The 21,458-nt window shown below is 47.6% G+C and overlaps 1 protein-coding gene across 1 annotated transcript in view; it reads right to left on the bottom strand.

Moving 5' to 3' along the window:
• The window catches only part of Trappc9 (trafficking protein particle complex subunit 9), a 430,884-nt gene that overhangs the window by 350,153 nt on the left and 59,273 nt on the right, over positions 1–21,458 (bottom strand). Inside the window, exon 10 of the mRNA XM_050145170.1 lies at positions 668–794. Coding sequence (XP_050001127.1) covers positions 668–794 — 127 coding nt within the window. The remainder of the gene's footprint in view (positions 1–667; positions 795–21,458) is intronic.

Below are 21,458 nucleotides of genomic sequence, written 5' to 3'. Positions count from 1 at the left end.
CCTAAAATTATACACCGCTGTGAACACAGAAAAATGCCATGTTGTTTCTCTTCAGCCCTCAAACAAATCTTTCTGAGATTCAAAAATTTCTGCAAAATCTGTGCCCAGTGGAGGACCCACAGGGCCTGCTTCAGGCTGGTGCAACAGTGCAGGGCCTGGATATCCCAAGGGAGTGAGGGATCCTGACTGCAGCCTCAAGGGAGCGAGCATAGACACGGGGAGGAGAGAGACCGACCATCTCTGCTCCTGAATAGCTGGCAGCAGGTCCAGGAGAGGGAGTCAGCCCACACCTGTGAGCAGGAGATGACCAGGTCTGGCTGCTTTCCATCCTGGACTAGAAATCAACAGGGTCCCGTCTGTCCACAGCTCTACCACGTGATAGGCATGGACCACAGCAGCTACAGGACAACACTGCCTCAGTTCTGTAAGATATTGTTGCTTCTAAGACCTGACGTCAAGCTTAAGTAGCTCATGAGCCATAAAAATGGAAATGGGGTAGGGATTGGGAGGGATATGGGGAGACATGGAGGGGGTAGATACTTTCATATTTCATTGCATACATGTATGAGATTCTCAAAAATAAATAACATTTTTTTAAAGCGAAGTCATGAGCCAGAGAGCTGGCAACAGAAGCAGAGTAGTGCCCACACCCTGCCAACTGCCTCACCTGACAATGGGCAGCTTGGTAAAGGGCACAGGAGGCAGCGTGAGGCCATCTGGAAGGGTGATGGGCTCCATTGTCCCAGGACACTTGGCTGTATAGTTCTCCAGGCTTTGAGTCACATCTTTCTTCTCTGAGGAGAAAACAAAACAGAATCTGGGTTCAGCAGATAAAGTAGAAGCGGGTGGCTTTTGTTCAGCTTGATCCGGAGCAGTCCAGGCCAGTAAGGGAGGCTTCCAGCACAAGTAAAAGAGCAGTGACGGTGGCAGCTCCATTCCTTGAGATGCACCAGCAGCTGCCACCCTGAAGGTCCTATGCATATGAGCTACGCCATCCAGGATGTGTATAGCAACAGGGAAATACAGCCTGACCAAGGGCCATAAAGCCAGTGGGCAGTTACTAAGCACCCAGGGCCACACAGGAACCAGTCCCTACAGAGCCGACACTACAGTTTGTCCATCTGAGAAACATGGAAATAGACGGCCACAAAACAAAGTCTCTGATGCTGCGAGTGAGCTTCGCAAGGTAAACCTGCTTGCTGCAACCACTGCTACACAGACACGCACACACGCATATGTGCACACACACATCGCTTGTCGCTGGGGAAGGAAAAGACACAACACGGGTAGTGAAGGCTCTCCAAGAGAGCGCAGATGGTCCCCTCCCAATACTGCGCGTGAAAAGTCTGGCAAGAGGAGAAAGCAGCTTGTCAAAGGCCCTGTGTTTGACTCTATACCCGTGGTGTCCTCACTGTGGTGTTTTAAAGACTTAAGAGAAGAGGGGACAAGGGAGCTTATGCCTTCTAGAAAAACACCAGAAGTCAGAAGGGATGGCCAAATGAGACCTGGGTTCAGGTCAAGAGCTTGGACTTCCCAGGCCCTGTGCACCTCTGTCAGGAAGCACGCCTCCTGTACAGTCTAGCTGTCCTAATGTAAAAGCAGTGACTCATTTAACAAACGAGAGTGAGCTCCTGAGAACAAGGTGACACACCACAGGGCAGCAACCTGCAGACACCAGCACTGGGCAGACCTTCAACATCACTGTCTTGTAAGCGCACACACAAGATGACGGGCAGAGATTGGACTACTCAGGCTGGGAACCATGAGTCCTAAAAGTCCAGTCAAGAACTCCCCTATTGCTAGAAGCCCATCTACATGGTCTCTGTGGGAAGCAGAAATGAGAAGGGTCACTTTTGAATTTGTCCCCAAAGTGAAAAATGTCTCTAGGACTAGAGAGATGGCGCAGTGTTTAAGAACACTTGCTGATCTTACAGAAAACCCAAGTTTAGTTCCCAGCAGCCATGGCAGGTGGCTCACAGCCACCTGTAACTCCAGCTCCAGAAGCTCCAATGCCCTCTTTTGGGCTCCACTGATGCCCACATACATGTTACACACAGACCAAGTCAGAAACAGAAATAGAAGCTTTAAAAAGTAAAAAGTTCCTAAATGAGCAAATAACCCACAACTTAAAGTCTTCCGAAGGACTCAAGGAACCAAGCAGATCACTTCATTTGCTCCATGCTGTGAACAAAGCCTGGCTTAGGAGTCTCAGTGCCAACCAGTCCTGTGCCGCTCTTGGCAAAGGCTGCTCGAATGGAGAAGGAAGAGTCTTACTCTGATGCCCAAGAGTCCCAGCACATGCTAGCACACACGTGCGCTGTCAATGGCCATTCGACTGGTGAACTAGGGTGTGTCTGTCACTTACAGAGCCTTTCTATCAGCATCCCTGCTACTTGCTTCAGATCAGCATTTTCCTGGGGGTGGGGGCTTCCTATGGGGAACCCCAATCTCCATGGGTGCCCATGACTACAGCAGAGCAGAGTCGTCTTTCAGGGCCTGGTGACATCTTGCACATATGTTTCCCTTTTCAGTCCCTACTGTGCTGTGTCTCCGAGAACTCATATGGGAGACTATCCAAAATCCAATGATGTCAGAAACTGGAGCCTTTAGAGAGGCATCAGGTCTTAAGGTCCTAGGGAAGGGACTTGGCCCTCTCAAGTCCCAAAGACTAACCACAGGTGAGGCCTGGCCATAAGTATCCCAGGAGACCACATGGAGGGGAGAGCTCAAAATCCTGGTGGCTCCTGGCATCTCCCACACGAGCCAAGCTACAGGATATCATGACAAATCTTAACTCTCTCACAGCTAATGATGCCTTAATTTATCACACTCAAAAATCAATATCTCATTTTGTTTTGATCAGGAGTTTCAACAATGATGCCAGTCAAATGAGGAGCCCCTAATGCCCTCAAGAACTATGTTTTCCACCCCAGAATTTAAAGAACTCATGCAAACAAAAGAACATTTTTAATAGAAAGTAGTTATTACCTAATTATAGCATTCCTTATGAGAGGAGAAAATGTGATTGCCAAACTCTTGATGGGAAACTGTTCACGGGCCACTGGGCATTGCCATAGTTGATGCTGGCATGGAAGACCAGTACACCATGATTTCACAGCTCATCTTGTTCTTTCTAAGTAATAACCTGAGACAGCCATGTCTGCATTAGGTCAGCTATGGAATCTTCAAGGGAAGGAAGAAAGCTGTACATCTTTTCCCCAATTCTGAGAAGGGGGGACAAAAAAAAAAACTAAGGAAAAACAAACAGTACGGTCATGGCTGACACACCCTGAAACCCCACATTTGAGTCAAGTTCAGAGGAACACGGCTGTGCTTCAACACTGTGACATGGCTACAGAGAAGAGCAAACCCCACTGCACGGCCAACGGGCCTCCCGTTGACTCGGTACTGCAGAAAACAACGTGGTGCCTCTTCAAACCACAGTCACATCTGCATGAGATCCTTGCCTGTGCAGACAACCCTCGGGGATGAAGGCAACACCTCGTCAGGACACTCACCCCAAGTTGCCAATGCTCAGGATATACAAACAACCTAAAGAATTAGATAGAGGATGTGGTGTGTAGAAAAGTACACTGAGGACAGTTTGGGGAGGTGCCCCAAGGACCAGAATTTAGTTCCTAGCACCCATGTAAGGTGGTTCACACTGCCTGTAACTCCATGTCCAGAGAATCCAATGCCCTCTTCTGGCAAGCACATGAGTACTATATACAAATGACATACACTCGTGTAGATGCACATGTAAATAAAAATAATATCTAAAAAAGCACACAAATGGCAGAGTACACCTGTACACCTGTAATCCTGGCACTCGAGAGATGGAGGTAGGAAGATCCCTGGGGTTTAGGAGCCAACCAGGCAGGCAGCTCCAGACTTAGCGAGACCTCCCAACCCCAAAATAAATAAGGTGGAAAAACAACATCAACTGCTAGCCTCTGCATTTGAGCACCACACAAATGCATCCATACATACATCAAATAAACAAATAAATGAATAATAAAGCCACACTGGAATATTATTTGGCTTTAAAAAGGGCATCCTGCCATTTGCCAAAATATGGATGGATCTGGACATTGTGCCAAGTGAAATTAGACAGAAGCACAAAGATGATGCTACATAATCGGAGGAGAAAGAATGACTCAGAGGTCGTCTTGAAGGAGAGCAGAGTGAAGGTCAAAGGATGCAAAGACAAGCATAATAAAGAGCCTGGAGAGCCGGGTGCCCATGAGGAGTGAATTAATATGGTGTATTAGGGATTTTCATTAGGCATGTTTTAACTGTTCTGTCTCAAGAAAAGTCAGCACATAAATTGGCAGATAGATGCATCTTCTTGTAACTACTTTACCGCCTATAGCATCCCTTAGCACCTGTTGTAAGCCTCAGATACATACAATAAAAAGGGGGGGATAAGTTTCATAATTCCTCTGAAGTTGACATCTTTAATATCCCTTTGTTAAAATAATTAAAATCAATAAGAGTATAGAAGAGGTTGATGAGGTGGCAAACCTATTGAGTAAATTGACATCTGTGGACCACTAGAGCCATCACTGGAGAATCCGGACCCTTCTCACCACTCTGGGCGATCCTCTGAGACCCACCAGACATCCTGCCATAAACAAGTTTCAGTAAATTTTAAAAGACTAAAATCATACAGAGTATATTCTCTAACCACAGCAATATTAAAATAGGAATCCACAAACGCAAAGTTTAAAGTCCCTAGAATTCCTGTATACACCCACAAGATGCACACACATTCCAGACTGCACACACATATATGCAAGACACACAGACTCCCGTGGGCATTCAGACACACTCACAAGGCACGCTTCCATAGACACATACACATACAAGACACACACACACAGACACCCACACATGTGTGCGCACACACATACACTCCCATGGGCACATACAGTGACATTCTTAAAACCATCTTAACTGGATGGAGATATAAACAGGCTGTGGTGATTTGAATGAGAATGGCCCCCATAGGCTCATATATTTGACTACTTGGTCCCCAGTTAGCAGAACTGTTGAGGAAGGATTAGGAGGCATGTCCTTCTTGAAATAAATGTGGCCTTGTTAGAAGAAGTGTGTTTGCTAGGGGTAGGCTTTTAGGTTTCAAAGCCCATGCCATGCCCAATGTCTGTCTGTCTCTCTCTCTCTCTCTCTCTGCCTGCTGCCTTTGAGTCAGGATGTAAAGCCCTCAGCTACTTCTCCAGCACCACGCCCGTTGGCTTCCCACCATGACGATCATGGACTAACCCTCTATAACTGTAAGCTAGCCACCAAGAATTACCTTGGTCACGCTGTATCTTACAGCAGTTGAACAGTGACCAAGACACACACCATGTCCAATTCAAGATGCCCAGAAGTGCCGTAGAGGGAACTGCATAACCAAAATACACACTGGAGAAAGATGGCTTCTTCAACAGATGATGGAAAATTGGATATGTATGTGAACAAGAACGAAACTCATTGTCTCTCCCCTTGCACACAAATCAACTCCAAATATATCAAAGATGTCGACATTAGACATGAAGCTTTGAAACTTCTGGGAGAGTGCATAGGGAGTACCCTTCAGGACACATGCTCAGGTAAGGGTTTTCTGAACAGATCTCGGGCCGCACAGGAAACAGGACCAACAATCCTCAAGTGGGACTCATGAAATTAAGAGACTGTGCAGTGAAGGCAACTCCGTCGACTGAAGAGGCAGCCTAGGAAATGGGAAAAGCTCTGCCAGCTGGACACCAACAGAGGATTCGTGCCTAGAATACACAGGGCACTAAAAGCTAAACCAGAAAAGAAACCACCCAATTAAACAGTGACCTGTGGAACTGGACAGGACTCAGAAGAGGAAATACGAATGGCTAAAAAAAAATATTTTTAAAGTCTTCACCAAACTTAGCCATCAGGGAAAGGCAAAGAAAAGCTTTTGTGAGACATTATCTCCCTACAGTCAGAATGGCTAGGGCTAAGAAAACAAGACAACAAATGATGGTGAGGATGCAGGGACCAAGGAACCCTGGTGCGCTGTTGGGGAAGTGCAGAGTGGTGCAGTTGCTATAGTGCGGCAGTTCCTCAAAAAAAAAGTAGAAATTTCTAAGATGGATGTTTTCACCAAGAGAAAACTAACAAAGTGCAGAACATTCATTCCTGTAAATGATATTTGTGAAATAAAATGTGAGATTGTGTCAGCAAAAAAAAAAAAGTAGAAATCAATCGAGCATGCACAGTACCTATTACACAATGGAATTTCATTCGCCTATAAAGAAGAATGAAATTGTGAAAGCTGCCAGTAAGTGGATAGAGCTGGGAGACAGTGTACCGAGCAAGGTAACCCAGACCCAGAAAAACCAAGGTCATACGTTCCCAACTCAGCTGTGGCTCTTAGTATTAAACCTGTAGAAGCCAGGAAAGGTAGATCTCAGAGAGTGGTAGAGTTGGAGATGATATGAAGGGAAAGAGGAATAAGGAGGAGAGAGGTTTAGGTTGGGAGAGAGGTGAGAAAGTAGGACAAAGGAAGGAGTCAGGAAGAAACAACTAACACCCGGGAAGCTTAAAAATGTACTATTTTAAAAGTTCCATTCATAGACAGACAGATAATTTAAAGAGTATAACTAAAGTTACCATACATAGGGGAACATGCTCCTTCCAAAAGACATAGCTTGCCAAATAAAAAGGTCAGTGCTTGGTATGTCCCAGGGACACCCAAAACAAAACAATCTATATCATTGTTCTTGGTTACCCACCAGAATTTGATAGTAAGGCCTGACTGCTGAAGACAGCACACACTCTGGTCGCAGGACATGAAGAAATCAAGTCCATGCTGACCAGGAAGTTTCCTTCCCACTGGCTGGCTTTCACAGTACTAGATGGTGCTATTGAGGCTGCTGGGGAGCAAAGTCATCAATAGTCTTGCCCACTGTGAACCTGTGAGCTACCATGATGACCCAGTGGCAAGAGAGTCGCATGGGTGCAAGAGTGGCGAAAACGCTATGGGGGTAACCTACCACTTTCTGTAAATCAAAGGCCAGCTCCACAGGAGGAAACATGTCTGCTGCAGTAAATCTGGCCAAGCCCATGGCTGGAGCACTCACAGGCCCCAGAGTTAATCTACTACTATCATTCTGCTGAGTGAACATGATATCAAACCGTCCTCTAAATCTGTATCTTCTGTACCATGAAGATCAATACAACACTCAGTCCTTGTCTTTGTTACTGCTTTATTGCTGTAAAGAGACACCATGACCAAGGCAACTCTTAGGAAAGAAAGCATTCATTGGACGCCTGCTAATAGTTTCAAAGGCTCAGTTCATTATCATCATGACGAGAAACATGGCAGCCTGCAGGGCAGCACTGGAGCAGTAAGTAAGAGCTATATCCTGATCCGTAGACAGAAGGACACCTCAAAGCCTGCCACCAGCAACACACGACTTCAGCAGTGTTACACCTACTCCAGCAAGGCCATAGCTACTACTTCTAATTCTCAAATAGTGCTTCTCTCTGAAGACTAAGCATTCAAATATATAAGCCTATGGGGGCCATTCTTATTCAAACCACCACAGTCCTCATCAGAGCAGTTTCTGTATAGAGCAAATAGCAATTCATGCAGAAACTCACAACTGGTTAAAGCACAGAGAATAAGTGTCAATAGATGTTCAGCCACAAACGAGACACACACACTCCAAGGCTTAAAAGCCATCACAGAAGGGAAGAGGAGGATTGCAAGGGTCAGAGGTCAGGGAGGACCAGCATGAAATAGGGGCTTCTGACAGGCCCACTTCACTCGTGAACTCAAAGCAGCTGTTTTGCTTGCACAGTTTCAAGCCAGTCATGTTCTGTCCTGGAGCAGGGAGGCCTTGTGAATCCCCACCCCTGAGAAGCTGTTGTCGCTGATGGCTTCAGGGGAACGGACAGTCTGTTTTCTTCGAGGGTTTGGCTTTTGGTAGGCAGAACACACTTCCAGAAGATAGCCCCATACCCAGGAGTATATGGGCACCACATATTGGACTCTATGAGTAATTTTTTTTAAAAAGGACAGGAAGTAAGGGGGTTGGGGAGGTAGAATGAATCTGAGAGGAATTAGGAAGAGAAACAGGTGAATATAACCAAAATCAATATAAATTCTTAAAGAAGTAAATATTATATTTTAAAATGATTCTTAGGAAAAAAAGAGTACAAAGTCAACTATTTAACTATATACTATAAAATCCAGGAAATAAATAAAATTATACTCAAACTAAGCACAGAGAAAATAACCGATGAAGTGGAAGATAGGAAATCAGCATCCAAGTCAGTTTCTGTGCCAGTGAGATGCTTGCCACCAAGACTGGTGGCCTGGGCTAGATCCCTGGAGTCAACAGGCGGAGAAGAGAAAAACTGGTTCCACAAAGTTGTCTCTGACCTCTGACATACGCATGCCCTGGTATGAAGGCATGTGCATCTGTGCACACAGTTAACTGATTAATTAACTCATTAATAAACTCATTTAGTTTGTAAAACCTTGAATAAACCTTTAGGAGAGAACCTCAAATCAGCTCCCTAAGAATAAGAGGAGACAGGGACAAACACATACATACATACACACACACACACACACACACACACACACACACACACACACACACAAAACCATACATGATCTCAACACATAGTTCAGTTTGTCCCTAAATTAACAATCCTCCTGCCTCAGCCTGTAAGAAAGTGCACCACCCCTGACTTAAACAACATATATGGCAAGAAAAATGAACTCAGCTTTGTTTCCCTCTGCAGCAGGACAGGCCACCTTTAAGGAGGAAAAAGTTACCTGTCACCATGAAAAAGATTAATAATACAACAGTGAGGGAGGCACCTAAAGCCGGTCGAGAGAGAAAACAGGCCTCTTACTAACAGAATGCTGATGGGATCAGATGAACGTGCTCGTGGCATGTGAACCACCTCCCACGGACATTTCTCTACATCTGTTCTTCACTTATCTACAAGGCGATAGACTGGAGGCCCCGATAAGCAATCATTCAAGCTACCAAGAGATTCAATATTCCTCTGTTCCTTTTAAGTATACAAACATTCTACCAAAGCAAAAGGCAATTATGTTAAGCTGCCAGCTTATTACATAATTATCCATTTACACCGCTACCTAGGAAAACTTTTAAGCTCTCCAGAGGTTTTCATATTGCACCAGAAAAGAGGAAACACCCAACAAAGACTCAGTAAACAACTGGAATCTACAAATCTGACGTGCAGTACTGGTCAGGTAAAACCGCAGTATTGTAACAAAATATAAACTGACCCAACCATGTACAGTAACAACTATTAAAGGTCTTTAATAATACAGAAATGTCTGTTGTGTCATGTTTAAATCAGGTGTGGTGGTTGAGTGCCCTCCCACAGGCTCATGTATTTGAACACTTGGTCCCCAGATGGTGTCTGTTTGGGGAAGTTGTGGAAATTCTAGGATGTGAAACCTCACTGGAGGAAGCAGAGTTCATAGCCTTGCCCCACTTCCGGTTTCCTCTACTCCCTGTGTGCAGCTGAGATGTGATCTCTCGGTCTCCTGCTCCTGTCACTCATGGCAGGCACTGTACTGAACAACACCCTGCACATATCTCCTCCAGCTGTCTCTGGACCTCTGTGTCTGTTAGAGCAAGGCTAATGAAAGCCAGAGCTATTCCTGGTCTACGGAGGAAGAAAATGAAGTGTGAAAAGAGTCTCCCAATTCCATGTGACATCCGCCTCCCAGTCACAATCTCTTGTTTCTAAACATGCACAGTTCTCTCCCTTCCTTCCAACTACCCCATACATTGCTCACACTCCCTTACCCAACACTGAAAACTATGAGAGGTGAGAGGACGAGCCCACTTTCCACACTCCACAGGTCCTCAGGCTCTTCGAGAACAGCACACCATCCTGCCCCCTTTGTCTCATTACATGCCTGGTGGAGTCTCACTTAATACAGTTTGAGACACAATTTGAGGAAAGGAAATGTTAAATTAACTTGGTTCCATAAGCATCGGTCACTTTCTGGGCACAAATACTGACAAATGAGGTAAGATGAAAGGTAAGTGTGGTCCCTGTCCCCAGGAGCCCCTAACCTGGTGAGGAAGTCAGAGGGGATGTAGCAAAATGAGAATGAACAGAAACAAGAAGGTAGACAGGAAGATGCAACTGACTTCTTCATAACAGGGGAACTGGGAGCAAGGACAAGGGCTGAGCCCACTAACTGGAGCAGTGTACACACACCATGCTTTGAGAATGAGAGTGTCGGGATACATACAGTGCCCGAGGGATGGCTGGGAGCATAATAAGTTAGGCTAAAATGATGTACAAGTGGCTCATGAACATCTTTGAGATGGCAGTCAACAGGTGAGGGGCTGTTGCTGCAGACTCCAGCTGCATGCTCAGCTCACGTGCCAAGGGGATGGCTCCAGCTTCGCTGTGAACGTTGACTAGAAGGAGCAGATCCAGGAGACGGGATGGGGATGTTAGGAGGCCACCACCCTGACTCGAGTAGCATGGCTGAATGGCTGACCCTGCGCTGTGACTTCAAAGCAGGGAAGAATTATCCCAAGGACAGAAACTGAAATAGCAGAACCACCACAGTGAGCCAAAAGAAGACACAGAACAGGACAACAAGGTGACTCCAAGAAGTTTAAGATTCTAAGAACAAAAACCTGATGGCACCCTTGACAAAAGCCAGAAATAAGGGAGGAAAAGTAGGCCCTGAGAGAAGACAGCCCTCAGCTGGAAGCTGATACTCGGAGGTCACAAATGGACATCTAACCGGGGGGAAAAAACACAAGCAAATTGTTTTAGATCACAAAGTATGTTTTGAGCAGGCCAAAAGCTCCAGTCTTAAACCCCTATCATAAATCTTCAAAGATGTTTTTAATTTATGCCTCCATTGACCTTTTCTGTAATTGCCATTTTAATAAGTTTTTTTTCCATAACAAACCATTGTCTTCGGCGTATAACTAATTTTGTGATGCTTTGCAAACGAAAACTTCTCTTGCAGCTGCTTGGTTTTCTTTCCCAAGGTGACACAGGTGAGCTAAAAATGATAGCGCTGAGTCACACTCCAGAAGACACTCGGCATCTGAAGGCCGTTTTGAGTTTAAGACTAAGGGACCACAAGCTGCAACAGATTGTGCAGCAGACACTTCTCAACTGCCATGGCTACCTGGCCTCTGGCTGGACCAGTCTGCTCCGCTGCAGCTCAGCAGAGAGTGGAGGAGGGGCTGGGTCCTCTAGAGACACTAAGCAAAGTCACCTCTCCTTTCAAGTCCCACCCTCCCCAGGCCCAAGAAGCCTGGTAAAATGAGGCTGAGGTCTGGCTCATCAAGATCAAGGCCCTATCACAGCACAATCTGGTCAGGCCAAGTCCCCGTCTACTGACGAATGGCAAACTTTTAATGCATTTTCTCCGGGCTACGCAGCATGAGCTGGCGGTGAAATGAAAGAGCAGTTGAATAAATTAAATCTGACATTTTCCATCTCACCCAATTCTTGTCTTTCAAACCAACCACCCCCGCGTCTAAGTTGACAGATAATCACACCAGAGGTATCAGGCACCCGCTGACACAGGCTTTAGTGGGCTCAGCTCTGTCACTGGCTCGCAATGAGACCGCACATTCACTGAGCGCAGGGGGTCTGCTTGAGACAACGGTGGGCAACACAAAAGGGTACTGGACACCAGATCCTTCCAGCCCTACCCAAGAGGTGTAGGGCCCATCAGCCGATCTCTGCCTCAATCTCCCCTCTCACTAGCTGCTGCCCTCAACTATGAGGGCTGGTGTGACCTGTGAGCACTGAGGGTGCACGCAGAGCCCAGCACACAGTGTGAGCGCTCAACAGTTACCATCGCCGGCAGTCTCCAGCCACTGAAGCCCTGCCAAGGCCAAGGCGGGTCTCCTTCTCTCTGCTCCGTTTGCAGAAAGATACAGGGGGTTATCAAAAGAGAAACACTAAGCAAGGGAGGAAATTAACTAGTGCCAGGGCCGTGACACACAGGGTACACAGGGCAGGCGCACCTAGCATACTCAGACGGCTCTTGACCTGAGAAGCAGGACAGGCGGACGGGGAAAGCATGGTGTGGGGGCCATGTTCTTACGCACCTCCCCACATCTGTGCCCACATACTAGCCACAGACACGGGCGTGGGGTTCACAAATCCACCTGCTTGGCTGCTTGGAGGCAGGGCAGGGCTGCACATTTGGGTGCATGTGTACCAATACTCATGCTATGGACTTTGTCAGCAGAACGCATAGCATCAGAACAGAGGGCGTCGGCTCACCATGAAGCCCTGCAGCGCAGCGCAAGGTACCACCGCTCAAACCTCTGGGTCACCTCAGAGGTGCCAGGGCAGGCCTCTGCTGCCACCTCAGATGTCTACCCTGCCCCTAGGTTCCCCCGCAATCTTATGGCAACACGCACTGTCTCAGCTCTGGCCTGTGGTGGTACCATCATGAAACCAAAGGGGACATGACCACAGCCGCTCATGCTGCCAACTTGTTACAGGTTTGGTCCTTTTTGCCAATTTCCAGGATCTCGGCGCCGAGTGAGAAACCCTACCTCGCGATTTCAGTTTGGATTCAGTCAGCAGCTTCTCTTCTCTTACTCTGCGCTGATACCGAGCCCACATTCTGAGCACTTACCTCACACTTAGCAGTAAATAAGGGCTGAGGTAAATGCGTCTGAAAGAAAATGAGTCAGAGGTCTGGGGAGATGGCTCGGCTGGTAAAGTGTTTGTCACGCAAGCAAGCGTAAGGACGGAGCCCAATCTCCAGCATCCACCTAAAAAGTGGGGACTGTTGTGGCCCTTATCATCCCAGTGCTGGGAAGGCAGGGACAGTAGATGCCTGAGGGGCTGACAAGTAATCAAGACTAATTGATGGGGCTGGAGAGAAGGCCAGTGCTAAGAACAAGTTCTGCTCTTCAGGAGGACCCAGGCTTCACTGACAGCACCCACATTAACTAGCTCACAGCCACCAAAGCCACCTCTGGCCTCTGCAGGCACTGTGCTTGCACACATACACATCCCCACACAGAGACACGGTGCGTATAATTAAAAATAAATCTTTTTTAAAAAGACAGTTGGCAAGCCCCACGATCTCCATGAGAGACTCTGTCTCAAAAACCAAGGCGGATAGCTCCTAAAGAGTGACACCCACGGGTCACCTCAAACTTCCACAAGCAGACAGGAGTCATATACACACATGACTCAGGTCATGTGCATAGGAACACACATACACACACACTAAAAAAAAAAAAGAAAGAGAAAGAGAAAATCAGTCAAAGGTTTAAAGATGAGAATCAGGAGAGCTAAAAATAAAGGCTCCCCATCTGTTCCCACCTGTGAAAATCCTGCAGACACCAGCTCTGTGGTAACACCCCTAGCTGGTGACACCCTTAGCTGGGTGAGTCTTAGAGCTGGAGAACCATGTGCCATTGTGGGGACAACCAAAACCTGTCATGGGGATACAGCACACGGCCATGGTGTTTTCAGAGCGCTGACGGCAGCCCGTCTGCATTGCAACTGCTGACCTGACACCGAGTCTTTTGTTCTACAGTCTGAAGTCAAGCTCAGTAGAGCAGAGACGCAATAGGCAAAAGAGCCTGGGTAACGGCACCTGCCGACTGCAAAGCCCACAGCCCACACATCTGCCCAGGGAAATCAAGTTTCCCTGCCTGTCTGTGTTAGGTTTCTACTGCTGTGATAAAGACCATGACCCAAAGTAATTTGGGGAGGAAAGGGTTTACTTCACCTTGCTGTTGTCAAGAAGAGAAGTCAAGGCAAGAACTCAAGGAGGAGCAAGGCGGTAGGAACTAATGCAGAGACTATGGCGGGCACTGCTTACTGACTGGCTCCCCATGGGTCGCTCAGTCCGCTTTCATCTGTCCAGAGGTGGCACTTCCCGTGGGGGGCTGGGCCTTCCCACATCACTCATTGATCAAGACGATGCCTCTCAGAACAGCCTTCAGACCAATCTGAGGCATTTTCTCAACTGACATTCCTTCTTCCCTGCCCCTCTCTGCATATTCAACATCTCCTCCTGGGTCACTCACTGACCCCATGAGCAATGCGGACAGTCGTCAAAACAGAGAGCTAGAAGATTCCGCAGGCTGAGAGCAGGCTTATTGCCACACCCTCCTGGAGGTGAGAAACAGATCGAATCAACGGTGCCCTGCTCCTGTTGCGCTTCCCTTCGTGGCTCAGGCCAGGCCTTTGCACACACGCTCTCTAGCCCTCACAGCTGAATAATGACAAGACAGGTATTAACCCTCACGCTCTGATGAGGAAACAAAGCCTGAGAAAAAGAAGGGAACAAATTCGCCCAGCATTTCCTGAACCTGGAGGAGCCACACTGAGCGGTCCGGGGAATCTAGCCATCTGGAGTTCACACAGAGGTCAGGCGTGGAGACCATCACCGATATACAATGAAGCCATTCCCACTACTACTTATATACCACTGACTGTAACTGTTGGATGGGGTGACATTCTGACAGAAAGGGAGACGCCTAGAAGGATGCTCTGGGCCAGGAGAGGCCAGGGGCCCCGCCTGTACAGCGGAGACGTACGCAGAAGCTGGAGAGAGAAGGCGGTTGCTCCAGCTGGCTTGGGCCAGCCTGAGAATGAATGCGCCAGAACACGTGGTACCTGGATTACTTTCTGTAGCTATAGGAAATCCTACACACCAGTTTCCCGTTAGTCTGAACAAGAGATTGCCTTAAACTAATCTATGTCTCGGGGAACTTGGGATGCCAGAGAGCCGTTTGCCTGAGTGCCCTTAGGGTGGCTCGCTATGTTCTAGGCCTAGAACTGAAAGAGCTTGAGGCATGAAATTCAGGGGTTTGTAGCACAGATGGTGGACCAGTATACAGAACCACGGGACTGAGTTAGACACTGTGACAGCCCCATTCCCCACTGAGACCTACCTCCACTAGAAGCCACAGGAGGTCCTTTTGGTACCCTAGAATATTCTGTTTTGTTTCTTGACAAATTATTATTCCCCATCACTGGTAAATCCACTAAAACATTTGAGATTTTTGACAGCCTACTAGCTTTTCTTCACCTCATTTTGCACTCTGATTTCCCCGCTAAGAATGTACTTTGTTAGAAAGTACCTATTATGCCGTACTACATGGCATTTATCTCTTCAACACAGAATTCACAGTAAGACCGTGTCCCTCCCCCCATTCCTTTCTGCTGGGTTTTGTTCAAGTCCCTTCTGCCTGTTTCCGAACAAACAAAGGGGAGCTTATCAGTTGCAATGGAAACAAATTACAGCCCCTGACTTGCCCTGCCTCCAGGATTCTTTACAACTGAACAGTTCATATGCACGTCTTCCTTTCTCCCCAGCCCAGGTGAAAATCGAAATACAGCAAGTTAAAATTTTCAAAGACTCCAGACACACTGTGCATGGAGAAAATGCAAGGGTGAGGAGCATGCTGGGAAAAACACACGCTGCCCTAACAGTCTAAAAGTCCTGCCTCTTGCGTCCAGCCTCAGTTCACACTGCAGGTATGCACAGGGCAAACACTCCTGGGGGAAGTCAGAACAGAACCAAAGCACAGCATCTGGAGCTCCCATCCACACCCTGCTTGTAGGCTTCTAGAAACCACCATCAAGAGGCTTACAGTTACCTTGGTCATATAATTCTACCCAAAAGTCAGATACCAACATGGCATAAAAACAATACATTCCTGTTTCAAAACTACAAAATTCAAAAAATAATAATAATAATTAAGAGATGATAAGAAAAAGATGTTGAGTTCACAATGTTATTGAGTCCAGGCACACAGAAGAGGGAGACAGAACACCTGGTGGTGTTCAGCATGAAGTTCAAGGCAACAGTAACTGAGGGACTGCATGGCCACCTCCTCTTCAATAAAAACAATCTGACTGTGTCTCTATGTGCGTATCACTTAACAAAGATCTTTATACAGAACTCACAAACCATGAGCGAACTCAATGGGTCATAGGTCAAGACTTCAACTTGTTCCCACAGGGACAGGGCAGTGGAAGAAGACAGACTTTCTCTGTAAGGGACCAGAGCGTCAGTGGAGACTGTAGGCATTTTACACCTTAAACAGTGACAAGGGGGAAGGATAGGGGCTGACTTCCAGAAATGGGAACGATTCAGACAAGGCCTTGGTTGGAATGGCCGCTCTAGCACCTTCTGCTCACCAGAGCTCACACAATCAGGCCGCGGTGCGCACCTCCAGAGCTGCCTGCTTCCCCGAGATCTTAGTGTAGAGACATCAACTCTGCAGGACCAGAGCAAGGGCCACAGTGTAGAGCACTACCAGACAATCAGCCTTAAAAGGTAAGTACTGTCCCTCAAAACTAAGTCTCTCTCGAACAATATAACAAAATCAGCTGGGGTCAGAGGGAAACTGAGAGTGAGTGGCCTGGCTTCCCAGAGTGAAGCAGAGGGAGAGGCATAGATGTGACTACCTCATCCTCATGCTCAAACACACCCCACAAGGCTCAGAAACCTAGAGTCCACGTGTGAAGCCCCGGTCCCAGTGTCCCAGCCTGGGGAACCTCATCCTCATGCTCAAACACACCCCACGAGGCTCAGAAACCTGGAGTCTACACATAAAATCTCGTGCCCAGCGTCCCAGTCTGAGGACCTGGCACCTATGGAGATGAAGGGGTCCTGAGAGTGAGGCCCGATCAAAGGGACCCCCGGGGAGCGTGTTTGCCCCCTCTGTCATCCTGACAACCCCAAGGCAAGAAGGAATGGTCCTGGGAGAGGGAAAAGCTCAAAGGGACACTCCATAAGAGCCAGGCAAACCTAGGAGAGATGAAGAAACCAAAACAGACAGAGGTGCTATACACGCTGAAGCCCAGGTCTCCCCACCCAGGTTCACAACACTGGATAGAGACAGAGTTAACAAATGTTAGCCCAGCGTGCAGCCTGAGGAGCCTGGAGTGCTGTGGGTCCTGTACATCACTGCGGATGGTCAGAGAGGAACAAGGCAAGTCTCAAACCATGGTCTCTCCAGGCTATCCTGGTTCCCCAGTCCAAAATGACCCAGGCTGATCTCCAGACTCTAAACTCTAGCTTTTCTTCCAGTATCAAGAAGAGAGGCAGTCCATGCCCTCTGGGCTGAGACACCCCCCAGGGCCAGTCTTCACTCTGTGCCCAGCACGAAGGCCTGCATGGCCTTCCTAGTTATCTCACACAAAGCCCACAGAGCTGGGGCATCAGAGGTTCTGTGGGATCTGTGCTCTGCCCGTGAACACACCAGAAGCACACAGCACCTGGGGTGACTGCACACCCCACAGGGGGCCCAGGGTCTCAGCTCAAACAACAGGCCCAATGCCACATACAGTACAGCCTCTCAACTCAGGAGGAATGAAAGGTGAACAAGAAAGGAGACGCTGGTGCCTCCTCCTGTCCCTCACTTGGAACCTGTGGACCCCAAAAGACTCTTGGAGCTGCACTCAGACTTCATATTCTCACCTCCTGGGCAGCCAGCATAAGCCTTCCCCAGGGACCCCAGGTTTCACTGTGCGACTCCCAGACACCCACAGAGCACCAGAGGGCTCTGTGGTCCAGAGGGGAGGGTGATCACCACTTCCCTGTAACCCATCTGCACCTGTAACCACAGACTTGCCAAGGAGAGACCAGACTAAAAGCTGTCTGCGGTGCTAGAAAAAAGAATAAAGACATCAAATATGCAAGAGAGGGAAGAAAAGGCCTTTTCTCTGTGGGGATTTATCTCCTGCTTCCTGAGAACAGACTGGAGTCATACCAGAAAGTAAAATCTTCACCACCGTGTCCATGTACCTCAGCTGGTACACCACCTCCCAGGATGCTCTTCTGCAGGGCCTGACTCAGCAGCCTGTTGTGTGACAGAGGGAAGGGATGGCTTTCCCAGCAATGGCAACTCCAGGCCCTGCTGGCTTCCGAGAACCAACTTCCTCCTGGAAGAACTAGCCTGCTCACAGACCCCAGCAGTCTAGTTTGAACACAAAAAGGTTTCACCAGGACCCGCCACAGCCAGGCCAGTCTTTGTGGGGGCTCCGCTCCTGGACCACGTCAGTAGCTTTGACTTCTCCACCAATGCTACAGAATGAGGAAGGCCTTTCTTTTCCTGGGTGGTTCAGACCCACATCCCAGCACTCAGCCTTGCTGTCCCTGACCAACCTGACTCCTTTCATTTATTGGGCAGCATTTGTGGGACTGGCCATCAGGGATGTGTCTATTCTTCCCAACTGCCTTTATAGAAGAAAAGGAAGGATATTCTCGGGAAAACGTAAGAGGGAGGACACAGTGCCCAAGAGTCCCTAATACCAAATACACAACAGAGCAGCCAGTGTCAGCCTGTGCAAGGCCAGTTCTGTCACTTCCGTCAACAAACAAAATCCTGGCCAAGGTGAGTCAAGCGCAGTGGGCTCCATGGAATCGTTAATTCATGCGTGTGGACTGGAAACCCATCTCCCAAGCTACTGTCAATTCGTGTGTGCAGACTAAACGCTAACCCTCTTCCAGGAAACTCACTTCTCAGGCCCCAGCACGAGTCTTAACTATAAGTCATGCTAGAAAGACATATCCTAACATGGTCAGTGCAGATTTTCAAGAAACCTCAGCTTTAGGCTAGAACACAAGAAGCCCTCGGGAGATGGCCTAAGCCTTCCTAGCCCTTCAGAGCTGTCCAGGTCTACCGTGTCCAGGCAGGTAACACACAGATCCTTACTGCACAGGAGTCTGTGTTACTTCAGCAGGTTAGAGCTGAGGGCTGGCTCTGTCCTGGACAATGGGGCAGCCCACATCTCTCCAGTGCAACAGGCAGGATGCTGTTCTCCGACCAAAAGCCATCAAAGTTTCATTGAGAACCAAATGAGATCTTAGAGGGGCTCAGGTGAGAAAGGTTCAACTATGAAATCTGTAAACTGAAAAAGACAAAACACAAAACAAAACAAAAAAAAAAACTTAGAATAACCAAGAAAATACAAATTAAACAGTAAGGCACTCAACGCATAATGACTTAGGATGCTGTTGCCAGAATGTAATCAGAATTACCCTTTCAGAAGGCAATCTAAATAGGAGAAAACACATCTAAATAGCAGAAAAATGTTCAGAACCAATGACTTAGTAAGTTATCAGGGGATAAATGTACAAAGCCAAAAACAGAACTACATCCACCATGGTGTTATCTATAATAACAAAACAAGATCCCCACTCTCCACCCCGTCCCCACAGACAAAGTCAAACAAAACAAAAGCACTGGACTGGGGGAACAGCTCAGGAAAGCGTGCATGGTACAAGCCTGAGTTCCATCTTCTGGACTCAGGTGAAAAGCTGACATGGTCGTGTGTGTGCATTTGCAATCCCAGCACCAGGGCAGCGGAGACAGGGGGACCCTGGGGCTATCAGGCCAGCCTGTCTGGCCTAAAGGGCAAGCCCCAAATCTCAGTGAGAGAACCTGTCTCAAGATAACAAAATGAGACTATTAACCTTCTCACCGGCAGCCTGTGTAGCACCTTCTAGAACTGCATATAAGTAGTTCATGTGCACGTATTAAAAGAGCAATAACAGGACCTGTTACTAAATATCTCAGTGCTCATCCACACGTGTTGACACGCTTTCGAGAAAATCACATGAGGATAAGTACAGAAAACACAGGCATGTCTAAGAGCAAGTCAGTCTTAAAAGTATAAACGTGGTAAGAAAAAGGAGGGGAGTAGGGTGAGAAAAAAAGGACTGCCGAGGCAGGACTCTCCTCATGGGCACCCTGAACTACCTTGGCTGCAAGAAAAAAGAAGTCAAATCAGATGCTAGCAAACACGGCCCCACACCCAGGCCATGAGTGACAGCCATCAGTGAGCACCACTGAGCAATCAAGGTGTATGCGTGTGTATGTGTCTCTGTGTGTATGTGTGTCTGTGTCTGTGAGTGCCTGTGTGTATGCGTGTGTGTCTGTGTGTGTATCTGTGTCTGTCTGTATGTGTGTGTCTGTGAGTGCCTGTGTATATGCATGTGTGTGCATGTGTGTGCATGTGTGTGTATCTGTTTTTGTGTGTCTGTGTGTGTGTCTGTGTCTGTGAGTGCCTGTGTGTGTGTCTGTGTATGTGTGTGTCTGTGTGTATGTGTGTGTGTCTGTCTGTGAGTGCCTGTGTGTGTGCGTGTGTGTGTGCACGTGTCTGTGTCCATGTGTGCGCATATGCACATGAGTGTGGCAGAAACGCAGAGCAGTTTCTGTCAGGTGCAGAGGCAGCTGTGAGGCCGTCAGTCCTGTCTGCGCTCTGTGCCGTCTTGTAATGAAGAGACAAAGCTCTGTCTCGGGAGAAGAGAAGAGAAGGTCAAGCTCATCATCCCGACGTGGACAAGTGGAGAGATTGGTGCACTTAACAGTCCCTTGTCCAAGCTCAGACAGCTAACAAGCACTAAATGCTTCCAATGTCCTATATAAAGCACAGGGCACCTGAAGGGGATGACGAGGCTCCTGCCCTTGAGAAACACAATATCCAACAGAACAGAACAGAATTGCTTCTAACGAAACAGCACCGCTGGCAAATACACAACACACAGAGTGACACCTGCCGCCTTGCATGAGGACAAAAACAAGGCAGGGGCCCCATCTATTCGGGACTTACGAAAGCCCCTCAGGGGAAGACAAGGCATGCAGAAATCCTGAGGTACAGGGGAGGTGCCTAAGGTGCTGTGGAAGGGAGTTACATATCGCCAAGGAGAACAGCACAAGACCCTAAGTGTCAGGTCCCAATACATAGAGCACATTTTCCATGGAACTTCCAGTGGCTACATCTATCAGGATCTCTGAAGAATTTCCTACCAAGCAACAGCTACCACTCTCTCCTAAAACAAGAGAGGGTAACAGAAACCAAAGACTAAAACACCCACCCAACAAAGACAAGGCCAGAGATGAAAAGCTAGCATTACAATCTTCCCAATGCCAGATGCCTAGACAACAGTATAAAAGCGAAAAATCAATGGTGACCATACAATAAAATGTCTACCAGATCCCTTCTCTAAGTACTCAGGACAGTATGTCTCCACTAAAGCCCAGCAAACCTGAATATTGTGACAAAAGCTAAAGCACACAACAAAGACCTTAAAACAGCCTTTATGAATATGACAGAGGTCCTTAAAGAGGAAATGAAGCACAAACAGTGGAAAAAAATTAAAACAGACCAACACCTGAGAATGGAAATGGATAAAAAATTAAAATTAGAAAAAAAAAGAGAAATCTGAAAATGAAAAATCTAGGAACTCGAACAGAAACCAAAGAGGCAAGCCTCATCAACAGAATACAAGAGATGGAAGAAAGGCTCTCTTCTTCCCCTAGCTCCATCCCTTGAGGTTGGACCCCTATTTCTGTTCCATGAGTTTCCCCCTTAATTAAGAAAGGCCTTAGTGGGGGCTGGAGAGATGGCTCAGAGGTTAAGAGCACTGCCTGCTCTTCCAGAGG

The sequence above is a fragment of the Alexandromys fortis genome, unplaced genomic scaffold (genome assembly GCF_014885135.2).
Source record: "Alexandromys fortis isolate MF-2015 unplaced genomic scaffold, M_Fortis_MF-2015_v1.1 scaffold_2_1_26212458, whole genome shotgun sequence".
Taxonomy (NCBI): domain Eukaryota; kingdom Metazoa; phylum Chordata; class Mammalia; order Rodentia; family Cricetidae; genus Alexandromys; species Alexandromys fortis.
The sequence above is the reverse complement of the archived record's forward strand: the minus strand, read 5'-3'. Positions and strand labels throughout refer to the sequence as shown.